This window comes from Drosophila virilis, chromosome 2 (assembly GCF_030788295.1).
Source record: "Drosophila virilis strain 15010-1051.87 chromosome 2, Dvir_AGI_RSII-ME, whole genome shotgun sequence".
NCBI classification, from domain to species: Eukaryota; Metazoa; Arthropoda; class Insecta; order Diptera; family Drosophilidae; genus Drosophila; species Drosophila virilis.
Genome location: NC_091544.1, coordinates 10,472,923 through 10,489,967, shown reverse-complemented (window position 1 = coordinate 10,489,967; position 17,045 = coordinate 10,472,923). Strand labels below are relative to the sequence as shown.

The 17,045-nt window shown below is 40.3% G+C and overlaps 6 protein-coding genes across 13 annotated transcripts; 4 read left to right on the top strand and 2 right to left on the bottom strand.

Annotated features, from left to right (window-relative positions):
• Positions 1–32: 32 nt before the first annotated feature.
• LOC6631077 (uridine phosphorylase 1) lies at positions 33–3,800 on the top strand. 3 transcript variants are annotated; one of them, XM_015172132.3, is made up of 7 exons: positions 33–148; positions 2,508–2,541; positions 2,602–2,722; positions 2,783–3,124; positions 3,198–3,339; positions 3,400–3,593; positions 3,672–3,800. In XM_015172132.3, the coding sequence occupies exons 2-7, from the start codon at positions 2,531–2,533 to the stop codon at positions 3,759–3,761; spliced, it is 900 nt and encodes a 299-aa protein (XP_015027618.2). In that variant the 5' UTR covers positions 33–148; positions 2,508–2,530; the 3' UTR covers positions 3,762–3,800. The 3 variants fall into 3 exon arrangements, with proteins under 3 accessions (XP_015027618.2, XP_015027616.2, XP_015027617.2); XM_015172130.3 differs by having other exon boundaries at positions 91–207; XM_015172131.3 differs by lacking the exon at positions 33–148 and adding an exon at positions 284–399.
• LOC6631078 (sperm-associated antigen 1) lies at positions 3,677–5,275 on the bottom strand. Its single transcript, XM_002054198.4, has 4 exons — positions 4,713–5,275; positions 4,526–4,653; positions 4,311–4,438; positions 3,677–4,257 (listed from the first exon to the last, which is right to left on the bottom strand). The coding sequence occupies exons 1-4, from the start codon at positions 5,174–5,176 to the stop codon at positions 3,793–3,795; spliced, it is 1,185 nt and encodes a 394-aa protein (XP_002054234.3). The 5' UTR covers positions 5,177–5,275; the 3' UTR covers positions 3,677–3,792.
• A 407-nt stretch (positions 5,276–5,682) lies between these two features.
• Positions 5,683–9,375, top strand: LOC6631079 (uridine phosphorylase 1). 3 transcript variants are annotated; one of them, XM_015172134.3, is made up of 7 exons: positions 5,683–5,802; positions 8,083–8,116; positions 8,177–8,297; positions 8,358–8,699; positions 8,773–8,914; positions 8,975–9,168; positions 9,247–9,375. In XM_015172134.3, exons 2-7 carry the CDS (start codon positions 8,106–8,108, stop codon positions 9,334–9,336), a joined length of 900 nt encoding a protein of 299 aa, XP_015027620.2. In that variant the 5' UTR covers positions 5,683–5,802; positions 8,083–8,105; the 3' UTR covers positions 9,337–9,375. The 3 variants fall into 3 exon arrangements, with proteins under 3 accessions (XP_015027620.2, XP_015027619.2, XP_002054235.2); XM_015172133.3 differs by having other exon boundaries at positions 5,745–5,861; XM_002054199.4 differs by lacking the exon at positions 5,683–5,802 and adding an exon at positions 5,937–6,053.
• Positions 9,376–10,359: 984 nt separating this feature from the next.
• On the top strand, positions 10,360–11,432 carry LOC116651955 (uridine phosphorylase 2-like). Its single transcript, XM_032439501.2, has 2 exons — positions 10,360–11,064; positions 11,124–11,432. Exons 1-2 carry the CDS (start codon positions 10,411–10,413, stop codon positions 11,265–11,267), a joined length of 798 nt encoding a protein of 265 aa, XP_032295392.1. The 5' UTR covers positions 10,360–10,410; the 3' UTR covers positions 11,268–11,432.
• A 5-nt stretch (positions 11,433–11,437) lies between these two features.
• LOC116651953 (uridine phosphorylase 1-like) lies at positions 11,438–15,193 on the top strand. 4 transcript variants are annotated; one of them, XM_032439498.2, is made up of 7 exons: positions 11,438–11,547; positions 13,901–13,934; positions 13,995–14,115; positions 14,176–14,517; positions 14,591–14,732; positions 14,793–14,986; positions 15,065–15,193. In XM_032439498.2, the coding sequence occupies exons 2-7, from the start codon at positions 13,924–13,926 to the stop codon at positions 15,152–15,154; spliced, it is 900 nt and encodes a 299-aa protein (XP_032295389.1). In that variant the 5' UTR covers positions 11,438–11,547; positions 13,901–13,923; the 3' UTR covers positions 15,155–15,193. The 4 variants fall into 4 exon arrangements, with proteins under 4 accessions (XP_032295389.1, XP_070063681.1, XP_032295391.1 ...); XM_070207580.1 differs by having other exon boundaries at positions 11,541–11,559; XM_032439500.2 differs by having other exon boundaries at positions 11,543–11,606.
• On the bottom strand, positions 14,949–16,957 carry Spag1 (Spag1 axonemal dynein assembly factor). The gene is made up of 5 exons (XM_032439496.2): positions 16,596–16,957; positions 16,096–16,532; positions 15,909–16,036; positions 15,704–15,831; positions 14,949–15,650 (listed from the first exon to the last, which is right to left on the bottom strand). The coding sequence occupies exons 1-5, from the start codon at positions 16,860–16,862 to the stop codon at positions 15,186–15,188; spliced, it is 1,425 nt and encodes a 474-aa protein (XP_032295387.1). The 5' UTR covers positions 16,863–16,957; the 3' UTR covers positions 14,949–15,185.
• Between the last annotated feature and the right edge of the window lie 88 nt (positions 16,958–17,045).

Below are 17,045 nucleotides of genomic sequence, written 5' to 3'. Positions count from 1 at the left end.
ATATGCGAGAGAGAGAGAGAGAGAGAGAGAGAACGCGAGAGAAAAAAATGAAACCTGTAGCCGATCAATCCGAAATGTATACTTCAGTATTTAAAGCGACGTCGTAGCGATCACAACGTATAGCGGAAAGATTAAAGCGTGCAAAAGTGTATGTAGAAATGTTAGTGTAGTTTTATCACCTGAACACATTGAAAGTGGGTAGAACAGGTAATATAAGTAGTTGTGACAACCGAGGCAACCGAGCCGATCTAGTTGAATGTGTGAGCCCGCGCGAATCACTCAAGAGCTTGTAACACCAAGTCTTGAACCATATTTCGAATATTTCACTTTTTGAATACGTTAGCCGTTCCCTTCAACATTTTAATAAACTAATTTGTAGAACTGTGACCGTGGTGTTTGGTATTTACATATATTTAGATTTATTTACAAGCAATTTCATAATGATCGGACAATAGGCACCGAATTCTATCACAAAATAATATCTTATTGTGTAAGGCGTAGTCGGGCACTTTCGACTAGATCTATCTTACTCGTTTAAATTTATAAATATAAATATAAAAATGTGTATATAAAGTTTTGTAGATAAGATGTATGTATATGTAGGTTCGTGATAAATTGTTGTTGCGTGCTAATTTTTTGCCCTTCGGCTAGCTAGTGTAAGTTATTTTTTTGCTTTACTGCAAAGCATGAAAGAATGCTGACTATTAAATAGCATTGCACATCTGTCATATATGTTGTTTTGTTCTACGTCCCAGCCTAAGCCCTTTCACACGGACGGTTCTTGAAAGTGGTCCTTCATTAGAATACGAATATGTTTATTATACCCTGAACCTATCAAAAATGGACAAAGTGGGTTAATTGTCTTTGTGCAAATGTAATGTAATGTACGTATATACATATATTCTAGTTCGAGTCCGTCTGTTCGTCCGTATAAATTTGTTTCCGAGAATCGGAAACGTGCCGCGTTTAAAAGCTATTTATAAACACTAATATCAAAATTTTGTTTAAGAAAATTCAAATAAGTAAATCAATTAGAACTGTCCACCAATTTAAGACAAAATCTTAACTAACAATAATCTTACTGACGTTTTGCGACTGTAGTTCAAGTTCAAGTTCGGATAAAAAACAGCAGTTGTAGAAGTCCATTTGTTTGCAACAGCTTACGCTTATTCCAATAAATTCTGAATGCGTTTACACATGTTCATGCGCGTCAATTTAAATTCTATAAGCAACACTACAATTGTATTATGTATTCATTGACCATGATTGGGTCGCTGGTCTGGCTGTTAAGTTGAAGCGGTGGCAAATAGTTCGCTCGCTTACATTGTTTATCTCCCAAATTGAGGGAACTTTTTTTATACCCTGAACCCATTAAAAATATATATTGTATTTGTGCAAATACCAAATGTATGTAACAGGCAGAAGGAAGCATTTCCGACCCCATAAAGTATATATATTCTTGATCAGCACCAATAGCCGAGTCGATCTAGCCATGTCCGTCTGTCTGTTCGTCCGTCCGTCTGTCTGTCCGTCCGTCCGTCCGTATATATGAACGCAAGGATCTCAGAACATATAAGAGCTATAGACTGAAATTTTAGATGTAGGTGCTCCTAGTGCCTGCGCAGATCGAGTTTTCGATAATCGATAACTTACTGTAATAAATAATATCCTGTTTTTTGGACAATTTTGGTAAATAATAAGAGCTAGAGTCACCAAAAATGATATGTTGCTTCTAAAATAGAATATATTCATGTATTTTATGTTGGAAGAAGAGAATTCAGGGTATCCCCTAGTTACATTGCATTGCAAGTATTGAAATTCCTCAGAATTTCAATAAATTATTTACATTTGCAAGTGGTTATAAAATTCGTAAACAATTCTCACATGTTGCAATTCTGTTTTTCATTCGCCAATGCAACGAGTCACACACCAAAGCATGTATGCATACATATATTTACACAGAAAAATGAGTGCTTGTAATAAGAAAAGGGGTTTGTGTTGTTTTTCTGAGAAGCAGTAAAAAGCGCATAAATGCAATCATTGCAAAAATATCTGAGGCATTCGTCGAGCGTTATCGCTATACAGGGACTGCTCTTGTATCGGTAAGCTTCACCAGTTAGAGCCGCATTTTGAAGTTAATGTCGAGTAATATAAAGATATAATATAATATAATATATCAGACGCCTTCCATCAGTTTTAAATATACCTAGACAAAACTCGGCATTTACTATGCTGTCATTATATGAGCTAAGTCTCATCGAGATATAACTAATTTTTATTATAGCTCTATGGAAAGAATCGGTCGAATAATGAGGTTCATTAAATCATTTTGTTTTTCATCCAATCAAACTACGGAAAATCTATTCCGATAGGTGAAATGAAAGTTAAATATTTTACGGGCCACTTAGACAGGGTAGTTATAAAACATTATTTAATGGTATACTTATAAGCAGTCAGTCTTTACTAATAAAAACAAAATGACATTATTATCTGGAAATTATTTATAGCGTTATCTAGTACCTAGCACAGAATGTTAAAAGGGTAAGTGAACATTGCGTTACGTGCCAAAGTGCATGCGAGCTTTAAGTATTTTACCCACAGCGTAAATCTGAAAAATCCCCATCTCAATAAGATGCCCTCTGATTTTCTATACCATCTGAACATCAATGTGCCCAATACAGCGGATACAAGCGTTATTCAAAAACAATTCGGCGATATTGTCGTGCGTGAGAATTTCGAATAAATTGAATTGCTGAATATTTATAATCCTTCCCCTAATTAGGCCGTATGCGCTGGTGGCACTTCTAAGCGTATGCGAGAGTTGGCTATTTATTTGCGTCCCATATTGGGCATAAAGGACGACAGCGAACCAGTTGATCTATGCGAAAGTGGACAACGCTATGCTGTCTACAAGGTGGGCCCCGTCTTATGCGTCAGCCATGGTGTCGGCTCCTCAACGTTCTCGGTGGTGCTGCACGAGCTGCTGAAGCTGGTCAAGTATGCCAAGTGTCAGGATCCCGTATTCATACGCATTGGCACATGTGGCGGCGTAGGCGTTGAACCGGGCACCGTTGTAATCACCAAGGATGCGTATAATGGTTACTTAAAAAACGAACATGAGATTGTAAGTGTTCGCGTAACGGAGTACCTGCTCTCACAGTTAATGATTTCTTGTTACATTTCTCTCGTCTGGCTAGCCCATTCTGGGAAAGCGTGTGGTGCGACCCGCTAGTTTCCCAGACACACTTTGCCAGGAGATCCTAAAATATGGCGCCAAATCTGACGATGGCTTCAATACCATAATTGCCAACACAATGTCCACCGATTGTTTCTATGAGGGTAAGTGCTGCCCACTTGAAATGACGACAAACTTTATTGAACTTTATTTGATCTATGCAGGTCAAGGACGCACTGATGGCGCTGTGTGTGAATACAGCGATGATGAAAAGATGGCATTCCTGAAGGAATGCCAAAAGAAGGGCATATGCAACATCGAAATGGAGGCCACCATGTTCGCCTCGCTGACTCAAAAGGTTGGGGTCAGGGCTGCTGATGTTTGTGTAACGCTCATTAATCGCTTGAACGGCGATCAGGTCCGAGTCCTTCCAAAATATATGATTATAAAAAGTTCAATCTCCTTTAATCTGTTTCTGCGCATAATTTTTTCACAGGTGTCCATTACAATGCACGAAAAGGAAACATTTGAGCAGCGCCCATTTTCTATTGTTGGACGTTATATACAGCATTTATTATTAAATTGAAATCAATAAATGTCATATGTTTATGATTGTCTCATTGTATTTCCTGTATTAAGAGCTTGTTGTTGTTATTGCCACTCTTGTTACTCTGCGGCAGACGCAGCTCCGCCTGCGCTGTGGACACCTCTTGCATCATCTGCTGCAGCTGTTGCTTTTGGGCGCTGGCAACGGGATTTCTGGTTTTCAGTGTGCCTCCTAGTGCTTCGGCAGCACAAGCTATTTTACTTTTAATGACCCGATTTGGCTTGACCAGCTCGGCCAGATCATAATCCTTGGGCGGCTTCTCCGACTGCACTTGCTTTGGCTGTGGCTTTGGCTGTGCCTGTGTCTTGGGCTTATTGTCAGCTGCGGCTTTCTCCGATTGGAGCTCCTCAATGATCATACGTGTAGCATGTGCAGGAGCCAGTTCGCCCAACTGTTGACGCAATTCGTCCAGCGCCTTTTTAGCACTTATATTATTGGGCTCCAGAGCCAGTACACGTTGATAGAAGCCATAGGACTGGCAGAAGATAAGTCAGGATATATAATGTTTGCATTAAAATGGCTACAAACCTCGCGACGACGTCCCTGGCCATAGTTGGCATCGGCCAAACGTAGAAGTGCCTTCACATTGTCGGGCTCGAGCCGGAGGCAGGCTTCGCAATCATCTATAGCTGGCAAATAGTTTTTCTTCTTCAAGTCTGTTGATAAATCAGAAATATTAGTATATATATATATATATATATATATATATATATATGTATAGGTATAGGTACGTGACTACTCACAGGATACGGCGCGATTGTTGTAGGCGCGTGCAGCTTGTGCCGGATCGTAAACTATAGCTAGTGTATACTCCTCAATGGCATTGTCATACTCCTTGGCCTTAAAGTACTCGTTGCCCCGCAGACGATATCTGTGCCGCATAAGATGTATATATCGATACATCTGCATAAAGAACTGGACACTACTCACTTCTCGGCATATTGCTCGCGCTCGATTTGACTTAGTTTCTTGAGCTGAGCCTGCAGACGCTGCTCCTCGGCGCCCTTTTCACAAATTTTAATGTGCTCCTCTTTTGTTGTTGTTGTCTCGGTTTTGCGTAACTTTATTTTTGCTTGCTCTTTTGAACGTTCCTCTTCCAAATCCATGCGCAAGATTTCCTCATCTGGATCGTACTTGTCCCATTTACTGTAATCGGTAGATTTGATGCGCTCTTCATTTGTTGATTTCAACTGCGGCTTTGCGTTCGGCTTAGGCACTTGTCCAGCATTTTGGGTCTCACTCTCCTCCTTGTCAATTTCTATTTTGCATGGCTTTCGCACGGGTGGCAGATCCGTTGCCAACTCAGCCGATTCCTCTTTGAGCTCATTTAGCGCGCTGTCCTTGTTCTTGATGTCATTTGTCCAGTCCTGGATAACATTAACATTATTGCACATATTAACATTATTGGCATTCCTAGAGAAATTGTCTCAGAGTGGAGTTGTCAATATCGAAATGGAGAGCACCGCATTCGCAAGCCTCACAAGTCAGGCCAATATTCGGGCCGCTGTCGTCTGTGTGACCCTACTCAATCGCATGGAGGGCGACCAGGTTTGTCTAATCTATGCCCGGTCGCTGACACCGATCATTGACTTCTTGGCTTATTGCAGATAGACGCACCACCAGCGAGACTCAAAGATTACGACACAAGACCTCAAATACTAATCGCTCGCTACATACGGAAGGCGATGTACGGAGAGCCCCCGGCTGAAGACAGTTCTTATACATGTGATTGCAGTGGCGATCAGAACTAATCGTCAACACTAACTGTACAATGTACTCCTTTGCTTATTTAGTTTTTAGTAAACTGTTTTCTTTTTTTCTTATGACAACCAGTTTCAAGTACATAAGCGAAGTCAACTTCGCAGCATCCCTATATGCGAGAGAGAGAGAGAGAGAGAGAGAGAACGCGAGAGAAAAAAATGAAACCTGTAGCCGATCAATCCGAAATGTATACTTCAGTATTTAAAGCGACGTCGTAGCGATCACAACGTATAGCGGAAAGATTAAAGCGTGCAAAAGTGTATGTAGAAATGTTAGTGTAGTTTTATCACCTGAACACATTGAAAGTGGGTAGAACAGGTAATATAAGTAGTTGTGACAACCGAGGCAACCGAGCCGATCTAGTTGAATGTGTGAGCCCGCGCGAATCACTCAAGAGCTTGTAACACCAAGTCTTGAACCATATTTCGAATATTTCACTTTTTGAATACGTTAGCCGTTCCCTTCAACATTTTAATAAACTAATTTGTAGAACTGTGACCGTGGTGTTTGGTATTTACATATATTTAGATTTATTTACAAGCAATTTCATAATGATCGGACAATAGGCACCGAATTCTATCACAAAATAATATCTTATTGTGTAAGGCGTAGTCGGGCACTTTCGACTAGATCTATCTTACTCGTTTAAATTTATAAATATAAATATAAAAATGTGTATATAAAGTTTTGTAGATAAGATGTATGTATATGTAGGTTCGTGATAAATTGTTGTTGCGTGCTAATTTTTTGCCCTTCGGCTAGCTAGTGTAAGTTATTTTTTTGCTTTACTGCAAAGCATGAAAGAATGCTGACTATTAAATAGCATTGCACATCTGTCATATATGTTGTTTTGTTCTACGTCCCAGCCTAAGCCCTTTCACACGGACGGTTCTTGAAAGTGGTCCTTCATTAGAATACGAATATGTTTATTATACCCTGAACCTATCAAAAATGGACAAAGTGGGTTAATTGTCTTTGTGCAAATGTAATGTAATGTACGTATATACATATATTCTAGTTCGAGTCCGTCTGTTCGTCCGTATAAATTTGTTTCCGAGAATCGGAAACGTGCCGCGTTTAAAAGCTATTTATAAACACTAATATCAAAATTTTGTTTAAGAAAATTCAAATAAGTAAATCAATTAGAACTGTCCACCAATTTAAGACAAAATCTTAACTAACAATAATCTTACTGACGTTTTGCGACTGTAGTTCAAGTTCAAGTTCGGATAAAAAACAGCAGTTGTAGAAGTCCATTTGTTTGCAACAGCTTACGCTTATTCCAATAAATTCTGAATGCGTTTACACATGTTCATGCGCGTCAATTTAAATTCTATAAGCAACACTACAATTGTATTATGTATTCATTGACCATGATTGGGTCGCTGGTCTGGCTGTTAAGTTGAAGCGGTGGCAAATAGTTCGCTCGTTTACATTGTTTATCTCCCAAATTGAGGGAACTTTTTTTTATACCCTGAACCCATTAAAAATATATATTGTATTTGTGCAAAATCCAAATGTATGTAACAGGCAGAAGGAAGCATTTCCGACCCCATAAAGTATATATATTCTTGATCAGCACCAATAGCCGAGTCGATCTAGCCATGTCCGTCTGTCTGTTCGTCCGTCCGTCTGTCTGTCCGTCCGTCCGTCCGTATGTATGAACTCAAGGATCTCAGAACATATAAGAGCTATAGACTGAAATTTTAGATGTAGGTGCTCCTAGTGCCTGCGCAGATCGAGTTTTCGATAATCGATAACTTACTGTAATAAATAATATCCTGTTTTTTGGACAATTTTGGTAAATAATAAGAGCTAGAGTCACCAAAAATGATATGTTGCTTCTAAAATAGAATATATTCATGTATTTTATGTTGGAAGAAGAGAATTCAGAGTATCCCCTAGTTACATTGCATTGCAAGTATTGAAATTCCTCAGAATTTCAATAAATTATTTACATTTGCAAGTGGTTATAAAATTCGTAAACAATTCACACATGTTGCACTTCTGTTTTTCATTCGCCAATGCAACGAGTCACACACCAAAGCATATATGCATACATATATTTACACAGATAAATGAGTGCTTGTAATAAGAAAAGGGGTTTGTGTTGTTATTCTGAGAAGCAGTAAAAAGCGCATAAATGCAATCATTGCAAAAATATCTGAGGCATTCGTCGAGCGTTATCGCTATACAGGGACTGCTCTTGTATCGGTAAGCTTCACCAGTTAGAGCCGCATTTTGAAGTTAATGTATTTACTATGCTGTCATTATATGAGCTAAGTCTCATCGAGATATAACTAATTTTTATTATAGCTCTATGGAAAGAATCGGTCGAATAATGAGGTTCATTAAATCATTTTGTTTTTCATCCAATCAAACTACGGAAAATCTATTCCGATAGGTGAAATGAAAGTTAAATATTTTACGGGCCACTTAGACAGGGTAGTTATAAAACATTATTTAATGGTATACTTATAAGCAGTCAGTCTTTACTAATAAAAACAAAATGACATTATTATCTGGAAATTATTTATAGCGTTATCTAGTACCTAGCACAGAATGTTAAAAGGGTAAGTGAACATTGCGTTACGTGCCAAAGTGCATGCGAGCTTTAAGTATTTTACCCACAGCGTAAATCTGAAAAATCCCCATCTCAATAAGATGCCCTCTGATTTTCTATACCATCTGAACATCAATGTGCCCAATACAGCGGATACAAGCGTTATTCAAAAACAATTCGGCGATATTGTCGTGCGTGAGAATTTCGAATAAATTGAATTGCTGAATATTTATAATCCTTCCCCTAATTAGGCCGTATGCGCTGGTGGCACTTCTAAGCGTATGCGAGAGTTGGCTATTTATTTGCGTCCCATATTGGGCATAAAGGACGACAGCGAACCAGTTGATCTATGCGAAAGTGGACAACGCTATGCTGTCTACAAGGTGGGCCCCGTCTTATGCGTCAGCCATGGTGTCGGCTCCTCAACGTTCTCGGTGGTGCTGCACGAGCTGCTGAAGCTGGTCAAGTATGCCAAGTGTCAGGATCCCGTATTCATACGCATTGGCACATGTGGCGGCGTAGGCGTTGAACCGGGCACCGTTGTAATCACCAAGGATGCGTATAATGGTTACTTAAAAAACGAACATGAGATTGTAAGTGTTCGCGTAACGGAGTACCTGCTCTCACAGTTAATGATTTCTTGTTACATTTCTCTCGTCTGGCTAGCCCATTCTGGGAAAGCGTGTGGTGCGACCCGCTAGTTTCCCAGACACACTTTGCCAGGAGATCCTAAAATATGGCGCCAAATCTGACGATGGCTTCAATACCATAATTGCCAACACAATGTCCACCGATTGTTTCTATGAGGGTAAGTGCTGCCCACTTGAAATGACGACAAACTTTATTGAACTTTATTTGATCTATGCAGGTCAAGGACGCACTGATGGCGCTGTGTGTGAATACAGCGATGATGAAAAGATGGCATTCCTGAAGGAATGCCAAAAGAAGGGCATATGCAACATCGAAATGGAGGCCACCATGTTCGCCTCGCTGACTCAAAAGGTTGGGGTCAGGGCTGCTGATGTTTGTGTAACGCTCATTAATCGCTTGAACGGCGATCAGGTCCGAGTCCTTCCAAAATATATGATTATAAAAAGTTCAATCTCCTTTAATCTGTTTCTGCGCATAATTTTTTCACAGGTGTCCATTACAATGCACGAAAAGGAAACATTTGAGCAGCGCCCATTTTCTATTGTTGGACGTTATATACAGCATTTATTATTAAATTGAAATCAATAAATGTCATATGTTTATGATTGTCTCATTGTATTTCCTGTATTAAGAGCTTGTTGTTGTTATTGCCACTCTTGTTACTCTGCGGCAGACGCAGCTCCGCCTGCGCTGTGGACACCTCTTGCATCATCTGCTGCAGCTGTTGCTTTTGGGCGCTGGCAACGGGATTTCTGGTTTTCAGTGTGCCTCCTAGTGCTTCGGCAGCACAAGCTATTTTACTTTTAATGACCCGATTTGGCTTGACCAGCTCGGCCAGATCATAATCCTTGGGCGGCTTCTCCGACTGCACTTGCTTTGGCTGTGGCTTTGGCTGTGGCTTTGGCTGTGGCTTTGCCTGTGTCTTGGGCTTATTGTCAGCTGCGGCTTTCTCCGATTGGAGCTCCTCAATGATCATACGTGTAGCATGTGCAGGAGCCAGTTCGCCCAACTGTTGACGCAATTCGTCCAGCGCCTTTTTAGCACTTATATTATTGGGCTCCAGAGCCAGTACACGTTGATAGAAGCCATAGGACTGGCAGAAGATAAGTCAGGAACCCATTTAAAATGGGTATAAGGGTATATTGTATTTGTGCAAAATCCAAATGTATGAAACAGGCAGAAGGAAGCATCTCCGACCCCATAAAGTATATATATACTTGATCAGCATCAATAGCCGAGTCGATCTACCCATGTCCGTCCGTCCGTCCGTATGTATGAACGCAAGGATTTCCGAACCTATAAGAGCTAGACTTGAAATTTTAGATGTAGGTGCTCCCAGTTCCTGTTTCCGATGATCGATAACTTAGTTTCAAAGCAATCGATAAAAATCGATAACGATATCCTATATGGGCAATTTTGGTAAATAATAGAAGCTAGCGTCACCAAACTTGACATATAGCTTCCAAAATAGAATATATATATATATTTGATGTTGGAAGAAAAGGGTTCAGGGTATCCCCTAGTCGGGAGCTCCCGACTAGAACCTCTTGTTTATTTTTTATTAATGCTAAAAAGCAAGAGAGCATAATTTACTTGCTTATATATCAACTGTCATGACCACAGTTCGTATGCTTGGGCGGCACGGAATCGCGCATGGAGAAATTCGCCAATTACATCATGAAAGAGATTGGACTTAAGATGAGCCAGAGCGTTCAGCTAAAAAACATTTCCGCGGAAGGCCATCGATACGCCTTGTACAAAGTTGGGCCAGTGCTGTGCGCCAGCCATGGCATTGGCGGGCCCTCAATCAGCATAGTATTGCACGAGCTCATCAAGCTCGTGTTCCATGCCAAGTGTCAGGATCCTGTCTTCTTTCGCATGGGCACCAGTGGCGGCATTACCGTTGAGCCTGGCACCGTGGTGATTACTTCAGAGGCTCTGGATGGCCAATTGCGTCCTGTGCACGAGGTGGTCGTTCAGACACAGCCGCAGCTACGGCCCACCACACTGGACCAGGACTTGGCCAAGACGCTTAGATCGCTATCTAATCCCTGTGGAGATGGCTATGACACTGTCTTGGGCAAAACGCTTTGTACAAATGATTTCTATGAGGGACAATCACGTCTAGATGGTGCCTTTTGCGATTACACACCAGAGAAAAAGATGGCATTCCTAGAGAAATTGTCTCAGAGTGGAGTTGTCAATATCGAAATGGAGAGCACCGCATTCGCAAGCCTCACAAGTCAGGCCAATATTCGTGCCGCTGTCGTCTGTGTGACCCTACTCAATCGCATGGAGGGCGACCAGGTTTGTCTAATCTATGCCCGGTCGCTGACACCGATCATTGACTTCTTGGCTTATTGCAGATAGACGCACCACCAGCGAGACTCAAAGATTACGACACAAGACCTCAAATACTAATCGCTCGCTACATACGGAAGGCGATGTACGGAGAGCCCCCGGCTGAAGACAGTTCTTATACATGTGATTGCAGTGGCGATCAGAACTAATCGTCAACACTAACTGTACAATGTACTCCTTTGTTTATTTAGTTTTTAGTAAAATGTTTTCTTTTTTTCTTATGACAACCAGTTTCAAGTACATAAGCGAAGTCTTAGTTACAATTGAAACTTCGCAGCATCCCTGTATGCGAGAGAGAGAGAGAGAGAGAGAGAACGCGAGAGAAAAAAATGAAACCTGTAGGCGATCAATCCGAAATGTATACTTCAGTATTTAAAGCGACGTCGTAGCGATCACAACGTATAGCGGAAAGATAAAGCGTGCAAAAGTGTATGTAGAAATGTTAGTGTATTTTTATCACCTGAACACATTGAAAGTGGGTAGAACAGGTAATATAAGTAGTTATGGCAACCGAGCCGATCTAGTTGAATGTGTGAGCCCGCGCGAATCAAGTCAAGAGCTTGTAACACCAAGTCTTGAACCATATTTCGAATATTTCACTTTTTGAATACGTTAGCCGTTCCCTTCAACATTTTAATAAATTAATTTGTAGAACTGTGACCGTGGTGTTTGGTATTTACATATATTTAGATTTATTTCCTAGCAATTTCATAATGATCGGACAATAGGCACCGAATTCTATCACAAAATAATATCTTATTGTGTAAGGCGTAGTCGGGCACTTTCGACTAGATCTATCTTACTCGTTTAAATTTATAAATATAAATATAAAAATGTGTATATAAAGTTTTGTAGATAAGATGTATGTATATGTAGGTTCGTGATAAATTGTTGTTGCGTGCTAATTTTTTGCCCTTCGGCTAGCTAGTGTAAGTTATTTTTTTGCTTTACTGCAAAGCATGAAAGAATGCTGACTATTAAATAGCATTGCACATCTGTCATATATGTTGTTTTGTTCTACGTCCCAGCCTAAGCCCTTTCACACGGACGGTTCTTGAAAGTGGTCCTTCTTTAGAATACGAATATGTTTATTATACCCTGAACCTATCAAAAATGGACAAAGTGGGTTAATTGTCTTTGTGCAAATGTAATGTAATGTACGTATATACATATATTCTAGTTCGAGTCCGTCTGTTCGTCCGTATAAATTTGTTTCCGAGAATCGGAAACGTGCCGCGTTTAAAAGCTATTTATAAACACTAATATCAAAATTTTGTTTAAGAAAATTCAAATAAGTAAATCAATTAGAACTGTCCACCAATTTAAGACAAAATCTTAACTAACAATAATCTTACTGACGTTTTGCGACTGTAGTTCAAGTTCAAGTTCGGATAAAAAACAGCAGTTGTAGAAGTCCATTTGTTTGCAACAGCTTACGCTTATTCCAATAAATTCTGAATGCGTTTACACATGTTCATGCGCGTCAATTTAAATTCTATAAGCAACACTACAATTGTATTATGTATTCATTGACCATGATTGGGTCGCTGGTCTGGCTGTTAAGTTGAAGCGGTGGCAAATAGTTCGCTCGCTTACATTGTTTATCTCCCAAATTGAGGGAACTTTTTTTATACCCTGAACCCATTAAAAATATATATTGTATTTGTGCAAATACCAAATGTATGTAACAGGCAGAAGGAAGCATTTCCGACCCCATAAAGTATATATATTCTTGATCAGCACCAATAGCCGAGTCGATCTAGCCATGTCCGTCTGTCTGTTCGTCCGTCCGTCTGTCTGTCCGTCCGTCCGTCCGTATATATGAACGCAAGGATCTCAGAACATATAAGAGCTATAGACTGAAATTTTAGATGTAGGTGCTCCTAGTGCCTGCGCAGATCGAGTTTTCGATAATCGATAACTTACTGTAATAAATAATATCCTGTTTTTTGGACAATTTTGGTAAATAATAAGAGCTAGAGTCACCAAAAATGATATGTTGCTTCTAAAATAGAATATATTCATGTATTTTATGTTGGAAGAAGAGAATTCAGGGTATCCCCTAGTTACATTGCATTGCAAGTATTGAAATTCCTCAGAATTTCAATAAATTATTTACATTTGCAAGTGGTTATAAAATTCGTAAACAATTCTCACATGTTGCAATTCTGTTTTTCATTCGCCAATGCAACGAGTCACACACCAAAGCATGTATGCATACATATATTTACACAGAAAAATGAGTGCTTGTAATAAGAAAAGGGGTTTGTGTTGTTTTTCTGAGAAGCAGTAAAAAGCGCATAAATGCAATCATTGCAAAAATATCTGAGGCATTCGTCGAGCGTTATCGCTATACAGGGACTGCTCTTGTATCGGTAAGCTTCACCAGTTAGAGCCGCATTTTGAAGTTAATGTCGAGTAATATAAAGATATAATATAATATAATATATCAGACGCCTTCCATCAGTTTTAAATATACCTAGACAAAACTCGGCATTTACTATGCTGTCATTATATGAGCTAAGTCTCATCGAGATATAACTACTTTTTATTATAGCTCTATGGAAAGAATCGGTCGAATAATGAGGTTCATTAAATCATTTTGTTTTTCATCCAATCAAACTTTACGGAAAATCTATTCCGATAGGTGAAATGGAAGTTAAATATTTTACGGGCCACTTAGACAGGGTAGTTATAAAACATTATTTAATGGTATACTTATAAGCAGTCAGTCTTTACTAATAAAAACAAAATGACATTATTATCTGGAAATTATTTATAGCGTTATCTAGTACCTAGCACAGAATGTTAAAAGGGTAAGTGAACATTGCGTTACGTGCCAAAGTGCATGCGAGCTTTAAGTATTTTACCCACAGCGTAAATCTGAAAAATCCCCATCTCAATAAGATGCCCTCTGATTTTCTATACCATCTGAACATCAATGTGCCCAATACAGCGGATACAAGCGTTATTCAAAAACAATTCGGCGATATTGTCGTGCGTGAGAATTTCGAATAAATTGAATTGCTGAATATTTATAATCCTTCCCCTAATTAGGCCGTATGCGCTGGTGGCACTTCTAAGCGTATGCGAGAGTTGGCTATTTATTTGCGTCCCATATTGGGCATAAAGGACAACAGCGAACCAGTTGATCTATGCGAAAGTGGACAACGCTATGCTGTCTACAAGGTGGGCCCCGTCTTATGCGTCAGCCATGGTGTCGGCTCCTCAACGTTCTCGGTGGTGCTGCACGAGCTGCTGAAGCTGGTCAAGTATGCCAAGTGTCAGGATCCCGTATTCATACGCATTGGCACATGTGGCGGCGTAGGCGTTGAGCCGGGCACCGTTGTAATCACCAAGGATGCGTATAATGGTTACTTAAAAAACGAACATGAGATTGTAAGTGTTCGCGTAACGGAGTACCTGCTCTCACAGTTAATGATTTCTTGTTACATTTCTCTCGTCTGGCTAGCCCATTCTGGGAAAGCGTGTGGTGCGACCCGCTAGTTTCCCAGACACACTTTGCCAGGAGATCCTAAAATATGGCGCCAAATCTGACGATGGCTTCAATACCATAATTGCCAACACAATGTCCACCGATTGTTTCTATGAGGGTAAGTGCTGCCCACTTGAAATGACGATAAGCTTTATTGAACTTTATTTGATCTATGCAGGTCAAGGACGCACTGATGGCGCTGTGTGTGAATACAGCGATAATGAAAAGATGGCATTCCTGAAGGAATGCCAAAAGAAGGGCATATGCAACATCGAAATGGAGGCCACCATGTTCGCCTCGCTGACTCAAAAGGTTGGGGTCAGGGCTGCTGATGTTTGTGTAACGCTCATTAATCGCTTGAACGGCGATCAGGTCCGAGTCCTTCCAAAATATATGATTATAAAAAGTTCAATCTCCTTTAATCTGTTTCTGCGCATAATTTTTTCACAGGTGTCCATTACAATGCACGAAAAGGAAACATTTGAGCAGCGCCCATTTTCTATTGTTGGACGTTATATACAGCATTTATTATTAAATTGAAATCAATAAATGTCATATGTTTATGATTGTCTCATTGTATTTCCTGTATTAAGAGCTTGTTGTTGTTATTGCCACTCTTGTTACTCTGCGGCAGACGCAGCTCCGCCTGCGCTGTGGACACCTCTTGCATCATCTGCTGCAGCTGTTGCTTTTGGGCGCTGGCAACGGGATTTCTGGTTTTCAGTGTGCCTCCTAGTGCTTCGGCAGCACAAGCTATTTTACTTTTAATGACCCGATTTGGCTTGACCAGCTCGGCCAGATCATAATCCTTGGGCGGCTTCTCCGACTGCACTTGCTTTGGCTGTGGCTTTGGCTGTGCCTGTGTCTTGGGCTTATTGTCAGCTGCGGCTTTCTCCGATTGGAGCTCCTCAATGATCATACGTGTAGCATGTGCAGGAGCCAGTTCGCCCAACTGTTGACGCAATTCGTCCAGCGCCTTTTTAGCACTTATATTATTGGGCTCCAGAGCCAGTACACGTTGATAGAAGCCATAGGACTGGCAGAAGATAAGTCAGGATATATAATGTTTGCATTAAAATGGCTACAAACCTCGCGACGACGTCCCTGGCCATAGTTGGCATCGGCCAAACGTAGAAGTGCCTTCACATTGTCGGGCTCGAGCCGGAGGCAGGCTTCGCAATCATCTATAGCTGCCAAATAGTTTTTCTTCTTCAAGTCTGTTGATAAATCAGAAATATTAGTATATATATATATATATATATATATGTATAGGTATAGGTACGTGACTACTCACAGGATACGGCGCGATTGTTGTAGGCGCGTGCAGCTTGTGCCGGATCGTAAACTATAGCTAGTGTATACTCCTCAATGGCATTGTCATACTCCTTGGCCTTAAAGTACTCGTTGCCCCGCAGACGATATCTGTGCCGCATAAGATGTATATATCGGTACATCTGCATAAAGAACTGGACACTACTCACTTCTCGGCATATTGCTCGCGCTCGATTTGACTTAGTTTCTTGAGCTGAGCCTGCAGACGCTGCTCCTCGGCGCCCTTTTCACAAATTTTAATGTGCTCCTCTTTTGTTGTTGTTGTCTCGGTTTTGCGTAACTTTATTTTTGCTTGCTCTTTTGAACGTTCCTCTTCCAAATCCATGCGCAAGATTTCCTCATCTGGATCGTACTTGTCCCATTTACTGTAATCGGTAGATTTGATGCGCTCTTCATTTGTTGATTTCAACTGCGGCTTTGCGTTCGGCTTAGGCACTTGTCCAGCATTTTGGGTCTCACTCTCCTCCTTGTCAATTTCTATTTTGCATGGCTTTCGCACGGGTGGCAGATCCGTTGCCAACTCAGCCGATTCCTCTTTGAGCTCATTTAGCGCGCTGTCCTTGTTCTTGATGTCATTTGTCCAGTCCTGGATAACATTAACATTATTGCACAAATTAACAATATTTCACATTCCATCTGAGATATTTACATATATGGGCTTGAGTTCCTGTTTGTCCAGCACATTACTGGAACGTATTTGCTCCTCGATGCGAAACAATTTGCTGTCCGGCTTTAGTTGCTTTAATTTCTCCTCGGCACAGCGCGTCAAGTCAGGAAAATAACCTTCTTCACCGGAACGTAAAATCATTACAATCTTTTCCATTTCGCGTGCATTTTGGCATTTGTCCACGTAAGCAAAATCCAGATGATTTATTGGTATTTGATATTTCTCCAACAGCGTTTTACTCTTCTCCATCTTTTTGTATTATCAATTTGCACTCTATGAAAATAATAAATTTTATTTGACTATTTAAAATTGTTTTGATGTTTGCTTCTTTGCTGTAATTGACTAAACAAATTTTACATTTTTATATTGTTAGTTGCTTGACAACGGCGTATCGATATGAACCGTATTTACGTTCGTATTTTCAGTTACATT

What these genes read in the sequence shown, in the direction of transcription:
- LOC116651953 (XM_032439498.2), top strand. An exon ending in CACCGATTGTTTCTATGAGG is followed by an intron (nt 14,733 to 14,792) that starts GTAAGTGCTGCC and finishes TGATCTATGCAG; the next exon opens with GTCAAGGACGCACTGATGGC. An exon ending in ATCGCTTGAACGGCGATCAG is followed by an intron (nt 14,987 to 15,064) that starts GTCCGAGTCCTT and finishes ATTTTTTCACAG; the next exon opens with GTGTCCATTACAATGCACGA.
- LOC6631078 (XM_002054198.4), bottom strand. Translation starts at nt 5,176, where the DNA reads ATGTGCAATAATGTTAATGTTATCCAGGACTGGACAAATGACATCAAG. An exon ending in CGCGAGCAATATGCCGAGAA is followed by an intron (nt 4,654 to 4,712) that starts GTGAGTAGTGTC and finishes TATGCGGCACAG; the next exon opens with ATATCGTCTGCGGGGCAACG. An exon ending in GCCAGGGACGTCGTCGCGAG is followed by an intron (nt 4,258 to 4,310) that starts GTTTGTAGCCAT and finishes ATCTTCTGCCAG; the next exon opens with TCCTATGGCTTCTATCAACG.
- LOC6631077 (XM_015172132.3), top strand. An exon ending in TAAAAAACGAACATGAGATT is followed by an intron (nt 3,125 to 3,197) that starts GTAAGTGTTCGC and finishes TCGTCTGGCTAG; the next exon opens with CCCATTCTGGGAAAGCGTGT. An exon ending in CACCGATTGTTTCTATGAGG is followed by an intron (nt 3,340 to 3,399) that starts GTAAGTGCTGCC and finishes TGATCTATGCAG; the next exon opens with GTCAAGGACGCACTGATGGC.
- LOC6631079 (XM_015172134.3), top strand. An exon ending in TAAAAAACGAACATGAGATT is followed by an intron (nt 8,700 to 8,772) that starts GTAAGTGTTCGC and finishes TCGTCTGGCTAG; the next exon opens with CCCATTCTGGGAAAGCGTGT. An exon ending in ATCGCTTGAACGGCGATCAG is followed by an intron (nt 9,169 to 9,246) that starts GTCCGAGTCCTT and finishes ATTTTTTCACAG; the next exon opens with GTGTCCATTACAATGCACGA.
- LOC116651955 (XM_032439501.2), top strand. Translation starts at nt 10,411, where the DNA reads ATGGAGAAATTCGCCAATTACATCATGAAAGAGATTGGACTTAAGATG. An exon ending in ATCGCATGGAGGGCGACCAG is followed by an intron (nt 11,065 to 11,123) that starts GTTTGTCTAATC and finishes GGCTTATTGCAG; the next exon opens with ATAGACGCACCACCAGCGAG.
- Spag1 (XM_032439496.2), bottom strand. Translation starts at nt 16,862, where the DNA reads ATGGAGAAGAGTAAAACGCTGTTGGAGAAATATCAAATACCAATAAAT. An exon ending in AGGAACTCAAGCCCATATAT is followed by an intron (nt 16,533 to 16,595) that starts GTAAATATCTCA and finishes AATGTTATCCAG; the next exon opens with GACTGGACAAATGACATCAA. An exon ending in CGCGAGCAATATGCCGAGAA is followed by an intron (nt 16,037 to 16,095) that starts GTGAGTAGTGTC and finishes TATGCGGCACAG; the next exon opens with ATATCGTCTGCGGGGCAACG.